General features: G+C 38.6%; 1 protein-coding gene across 1 annotated transcript; it reads left to right on the top strand.

Annotated features, from left to right (window-relative positions):
• Window positions 1–2,347: 2,347 nt before the first annotated feature.
• Window positions 2,348–6,349, top strand: LOC306768927 (uncharacterized protein). The gene is made up of 5 exons (XM_079257406.1): window positions 2,348–2,741; window positions 4,008–4,063; window positions 4,165–4,527; window positions 4,630–4,683; window positions 5,125–6,349. Exons 2-4 carry the CDS (start codon window positions 4,015–4,017, stop codon window positions 4,662–4,664), a joined length of 447 nt encoding a protein of 148 aa, XP_079113532.1. The 5' UTR covers window positions 2,348–2,741; window positions 4,008–4,014; the 3' UTR covers window positions 4,665–4,683; window positions 5,125–6,349.
• Window positions 6,350–6,663: the final 314 nt, after the last annotated feature.

Below are 6,663 nucleotides of genomic sequence, written 5' to 3'. Positions count from 1 at the left end.
ACTGAGGTGTGTTTTTACAGAAACCTTTGTCAATGTTACTTCCTATGTCAGCATGATGGTGTGCTGCCACCTGGTGGAGAAATCTGGAACAACAGAGATGTGTTTATCCAGATGCTCCTCATAGAAATGTAACTGTGTTTTCTCCTGTTTGTCTGTAAAGTTCTTCTTACACTCATTATTTTACTTTTATAAAGACCCTTTATATTTGTTTTTTATTCTAGTATTTTGCTTTATATTCTCTTCTGCTTCCTTTTTTTTTTTTTTTTATCCCCCTACAACATTATCGATATCCACTGGTTTATGTAGTTAGTGGGAGTGTTATGTAGATATAAAATTAAATATTTACTGGTAAAAAGATTGTTTTGTTTTAAAAAAAATATCAGCAATAGAAAAAAATAGATAAACTGTTTAATGTTTGATTTAAAAAAAAAGTTTATATTATGTACATATAATTTTACAGAAACATGAGGTGAGGCAGTGCATGAAACAATAATTAAAATGAAAACATGTGATACAGTGAGCTGGAACAACTGGGTCTGTTTGGAGGTCTGACAGCTTGATAAATACAGGATAAACCCTTGAACTATACATTACAGTTCTTCTCCATCGGTTTGGCTCGTTTCTTGAAACAGAAAAGACGTTCTCTAAACTCTCCGATCATTTAACAAAACAGTCTTACAGTTCAGCACAACACCACAGCTCACTAGCAGAAGCTCATATCTCTCCCAAAACACTTCACTCACGTGTCAAAACTAAATTCCCTTCTCATGTAAATAGTCAGTCCTCCCAAAACACATGGTCTCTTTGACATTGTGGAAGCACTGCAAGTCAACATGTCCAGATGTTTTGTCACTGTGGCAGAGGACCACAGAAATATCCCTCATGTCCACCTCTCAGTCTGAGCCCAGTCCTTCATAGACAATAGTTACTGTACTCATTGTTTTAGTCCAGCTAACAGAAGACAACTGTGTATAAAAGTGGAGAAAGTTGGCAGAGCTCCATCTGTAACCTGTGTTCACCTGACATCTGTACACACCTGAGTCTTCACTTCTGAGTCTGGACACATGAAGTCTGATTCTTCTTTCTCTGAGGACGTTTTAGTTTAGTTTAGTTTCTTTGTCTTAATTCATATAAAATGTTATCTATATTGTAAGGACATTTAATAACAAAGTTTATGAGAAAACACTGAAACGGAGTCTGACAATGAAACCATGTTACCTCTGTAAATATCCATGTCTGAATAGTAGCAGGAATATATTTATTGACAGCAGCAGCCAGTTTATAATGAAACAGAAAGAGACACATCGTTCTCACCAGCCGCAAAGGCTCATGGGAGATGATGTTTCAGCAGAAAGAATCACGAAGATATTGTTCACATTTAGCAGTAAAATACAAGTGCTAATACTATTACTTCTGTTTTTTTTATTCAGTTTATTTAAATTTTAATCGAAAATTCAATTTTACTTGTTGACACCGTGATCATTAACGACACTTAAAAAACTAGTTTCATACTGTAATTCAGGAAATTGCTTTTACACAGAAGCATCGATTAAGTATCGTTTCACATTTCGGACCGTGACCTTAGTTCACAGTAACATCGTCTGCCAGTCTGTGTTCTCATCACAACAAGAAAAGGGGAAATATACACTGACGAGTAAAGAACAATTCGTTGCAACATGTAGTTGAAACCTCAATCTTGCAGAGCAGACACATGTACAGAAGTATAAACAGTTCACCAAATCAAGCTGCGATCCTGGAAACAGCGTCTCGAATGAAAACATAACAACCACGTTGGAAGTGATTTTCTCTCCAGGTGAGAAGGAACCGGGTCATTTTCAGGCTATTGGTAAAACTTAGGATGGAGGAAAGAGATTGTAAACTTTATCTTGTATTTAACGTGATCACGACGTGTCAGGTTACCTCTGTAAATATCCATGTCTGAATAGTAGCAGGAATATATTTATTGACAACAGCAGCCAGTTTATAATGAAACAAAGAGACACATCTTTCTCAGCAGCCGCAAAGGCTCATGGGAGATAAGGTTTCAGCAGAAAGAATCACTAAGATATTGTTTGCATTTTGCAGTAAATTTCAAGTGGTAATACAATTACTTCTGTTTTTCTCTTAGGTTTATTAAGGTTTGATAGAAAATTCTATTTTACTTGTTGACACCGTGATCATAAAAGGCGTTTCCAAATATCAGTTTCCTGCAGCACGTGACACAGACACATAACAGACTCGAGTGTGCTCGAAGTTTCTGTAAGTGGGATGCGTCCAAATGACATGTTAATTTTAAACGCCTCGCGCTATGAATAATATGACGCAAATATTTCTATGCTGGAAAATTGTTCCTACGAGATTTCACTAGACCCTTTCCACTGTATGTGCACACTCATGCAAATGACAACGGAGGTTAAGTTGCCGCCGTTTGTTTCGCTCCTCCCGAGACTCGGGACAAGTTCTAGATAAATATGAAGCCAAGTAGTTCGGTCCTGGAAACAGCGTTTAGAATGAAAACATGATCTTATAATATCTGCAGGTGGGAACGGACCGGGTCAGCTTTGTGCTATGTAAGACCTAATGTAGCAGTGGGGGTACTGGGATCCTGGACTGGGAGCTGCAGACCCATTAGAAGACAGAAACTGGAGGAAGGACTAGTTAGCAGCAGGTCTGACTGCAGGACTCCTCTTTTTAAAACCCCGTGTTTCCTCTCTCCTGACTTTTGATCCTCTCTACCTCTGGTAAGATACTTTTGGAGTTTGATTGTTTTATAAGTTTCAGTATTTTAATTGTTCAGGTTCTGTCGGGGTGTAAGACCCCGAGGTATTTGTGTTTTTATTATTGTAATTCTGGGTCTGTCAGGTTTGTTTCATCATGTTTTATGTGTTTGGCTTTTTAGTTACAACAATGGCCGCCGTTTTGTCTTAGTTATGATACATTTTTAGTTTATTGATCTTATTTCATTTTAGAGTTTTAACATCTTGTCATCTTGTTTCTAGTGCTGGGGCTGGTGTGGTCTTCCATCCACCGGCCTGGTTTGGACGCTGGGAGTTCACTTTAGAGGGTGATGTGTTGTATATAGTTATTGGTGTGGTGTTTTTTCATTTGAGTTGTTTATGTAGACCTCTTTGTTTAGGAACTAGTGTACTCCCAGCTCCCCTTGTAGTGAGTGGTTAGCCTCACAGTTAAGTAGTCACCTCCTAACTCTGCCCTCTGGGTTTAACAACACTTAGAAAGAAAAACATGAAAGTTTCTTGTTGTGGAAGCTTTAACAAAATGTTCCACACAATGTGATCTAGATTGTGTTATTTGTGTGCTTGTCCGTGTCAGGTGTAGCCTTTCTCTTTGTATCCTTTGCAGTTTATGTGCTCTGTGGCTTGTTGCTGATTTTCCTGCTGTGGTACAATCAGGATAAAACTTAGTCTGTTTTCTTCTTCTGTCAGTCTGAAGTGATGAAACTTCATATTTATTATAATGCACTTTCAGAAAATACAAAGTTGACCCAAATTTCACGACATTCAACACAACACAACCAATAGAAATAGCATGAGGGCATGTAAATTCTAATTATTCATTTCACTTTGAAAACACATTATTAAAAATGATAACGAAGATTAACCAAAATCAGATCAAATAGTAAAAGTAGTGGATGATATTGTGAATATCAGACCTACTTGTAATAAATAAACTTGTAAATAACAGCAGGAATAAATGCTCTTTACTTCCAGCTGCTAAGTTTACCTGTTTCAGCTGCAGTTTGTCTCTGGCGCCTCCTGCTGGTAGAAACACATTCCTGAAGAACAAATCAAACTTTTCCATAGAAACACAAAGTGCAGGTTTCCATGGTGACAGCTTCCATGTCAGTGGTTGTAGTTCATATAGTTGAGTCAGAAAGTTCTTTGGTCAGTGATGTGTAATAAACAGGATGATGAACAGGATCAGATGCTGGAATGACTGAACTTTGACCTCATGTGTTCATGACTCTTCACCTCTGTCTCCTCTCACAGGAAGAAGATGATCTGCAGGATGCTGCTGCTCCTCATCCTCATCTCATGTGTCTGTGGTGAGTTTTCATCTTCAGAAACGTCTCTAGATGTAGTTAAAGACTCCCATGTTCCAGTTGTCAGTGTGTCTGCTCCTCTCTTTCCCTCTCTGTCTCCTCAGCAGCAACATTTGTAGTGAATGTGACACAGAGCTCCTATCAGGCAGAGGAGAAGCACAACATCACACTGAAGTGGACGTTCACATCCAAACCTGACACATCCTGGAGGTTCCTGTTTATCATCTGTAGACTGATAACTGATAACAGAGTCTTAACTCTGTATCATGTACATGATGGTGATGAGGTACCAGAGTCTCAGGATCAACAGTTTGCAGGACGAGTCCAGAGTGATAAAAACCTCATCAGAGAAGGACGAATCAGACTTCATGTGTCCAGACTCACAACTAATGACTCTGGTCTGTATGTGTGTGAAGTAACGACAGATTATGGCTTCAGCTCTGAAACATGTCGACTAAATGTTACAGGTGAGTGAAGCTACTTTCTTCTTTCTTTTGTAAAAAGATTTTCTTGTTTCCAAAACAAATGTAGGATTTTCTGTTTTTGTGTTTCTGTTCATGTTTTTCCAGCAAAAGCAAGAAAAGTTGCTCTGATGTGTGAATGAAAACCTTGTGATGCTCATGGTGGTAAAACTTTGTCATTAAGAGTTACATTTCCTTTTTCAGCAGCAGGATTTCAAGACAAAAGTTGAAGTGAATTTTCAGTGTGAAGCAGATAAAAAGCTGCAGCTAACCATGAAAACCTCAGCTGCCTCTTGGAAATCAAAGCTGATGTTCAGCATCCCTCCACACACACTGAGCTTCATTTAACTTCAAGACAAACTTGAATAAGTTTAATAAGCTTCAACTTTTCAGAGTTGACAACACACAGGAATGTTCAGTTTCAGTCCAGTTCTAACATAAAGCCCAGTTCTCTATGAACTGACCTTGTACATGGTGGAAAAAGAGCAGCTTCTACACAGTTTTACTTCCATCTAGAAATCTGCTCTGAAAACCTTTTTAACACAACAACCCTGATCCTCTTCATCATGAGAGTAATTATGTTATATTTGATGTCCTTTACAGCAGCTTCTCATCAGGATCAACATCAGAAACCAGCTGAGAAACAACAAGCAGACAGTCGAGGAAGGATCGGCCTCTTTGCTGCACTGGGACTGATAACAGCAGCAGCTCTGATGACTGGATTCATTTTAATAATCTGTTTTTCTAAATCTACTGTGAAGACCACTGTTACAGCCCAGCAGAAAGGCTGCAAAGAAAAGAAACAGGCAGATTTTTTTTGTAGTTATTTGTGTCCTAAACTCGACCCAGGTTAGACCACTGATCAGCACGACTCCTGCAAATACTCAAAACAAAATCATAATGGAGCCATCTCAGCAACGTCAGAGCAGATGTTTAGCAGAAAGATGAAGGTCCATGATGCTGGTCTTCCTGAACATCCTGACAGACCTCTGACCTTTTCTCTTTTCTATCTTCACCCACTGAGACAAACAGACAGGATGAGAGACAGAGAGACGACCAACATGTGATTAGAGACTGAGAGGAACATGTGCTCTCTGCTCCACTCATATATACATGTAAAATATTTGTAAAAGGTGGAAAGAAGAAGAACCATTATTACTGTGTGAGACTGCTGCAGGGTTTAGACTCACAAGATGGAAAGCAAACTGGTCCTGATGTCTCATATGGTTTCATCAGAGCAGAAATGGATTTTAGACCAGAAACATTCAGTGTTTTGTTCAACAGCATGTGTGTAAATGATACTTTAATGTCTTATGGGATGATGTGACAGTACAGCATGAACTCTTTATCTCTCTTTAGACTTGTTCATTCAGACTCTGACAAAGTAGCTGCTGGTGTGAAGTGATCATCCTGAAACTGCAGCTTCCAGTAAAACCAGTAGATGGCAGTAATGTAGCTTTTACAGAGTCCCATGTTGACTCAGACAGACTGCTGTCTGGACCCAACAAGACATGATGATGTGGACTCTGATTATATCTGAAAGCTGTTACAGCTGATGGACATTATTACTATGCAGGTTCTTGAGTTTAGTCTGGTTATTGTTCAGCATGTTGTTTTCCCCTCTCTGTGTAATTTGGTTTGGCTGAAGCACTTTCTAACTTACCCTGATGTGTCTCTGTGTGAGGTCAGTTTTCTTTAGTTGAGTTTGATCTGTTCAAGTGACACTGAGTGTCATTATATTTATGTGACCTCTATTAAAGGCTGGCTAGTTTATTCATTTCTTTGGATTCTTTGCACTCATGTTTGAGCAATAAAAGCCCAGGTTTAGAAAAGACCTCTGTGTCCTCATGGCTTTACTGCTTGGTCCCTGACAACCAGGAACCAGAGAAAACTGCTGTCATTTCACATCTCTGAAAACTATTTTACTCTTGTCAAAGTTTCTCTTATTACAGTTTTATTCAGTTTATTCTACAATCTGATGTCTCTGACTGCAGATACATCACTGTTCTGTCAGCCTCTAAAGGTTTTTTCTTTTACAAAACAATGAGTGTTAAAATCAGCTTTTGAGGGACAAAGTCCATTTTTACTTTTGCTTAGTACAAGAACTTGATCCATTTCAGAATGAAACCTGATATATTACTG

The sequence above is a fragment of the Telmatherina bonti genome, assembly GCF_933228915.1.
Source record: "Telmatherina bonti genome assembly, chromosome: 18".
In the NCBI taxonomy this organism is placed as follows: domain Eukaryota; kingdom Metazoa; phylum Chordata; class Actinopteri; order Atheriniformes; family Telmatherinidae; genus Telmatherina; species Telmatherina bonti.
This window is presented reverse-complemented; position numbering and strand designations above follow the sequence as displayed.

What these genes read in the sequence shown, in the direction of transcription:
- LOC306768927 (XM_079257406.1), top strand. Translation starts at nt 4,015, where the DNA reads ATGATCTGCAGGATGCTGCTGCTCCTCATCCTCATCTCATGTGTCTGT. An exon ending in CCTCATCTCATGTGTCTGTG is followed by an intron (nt 4,064 to 4,164) that starts GTGAGTTTTCAT and finishes CTGTCTCCTCAG; the next exon opens with CAGCAACATTTGTAGTGAAT. An exon ending in ATGTCGACTAAATGTTACAG is followed by an intron (nt 4,528 to 4,629) that starts GTGAGTGAAGCT and finishes ATGTTTTTCCAG; the next exon opens with CAAAAGCAAGAAAAGTTGCT.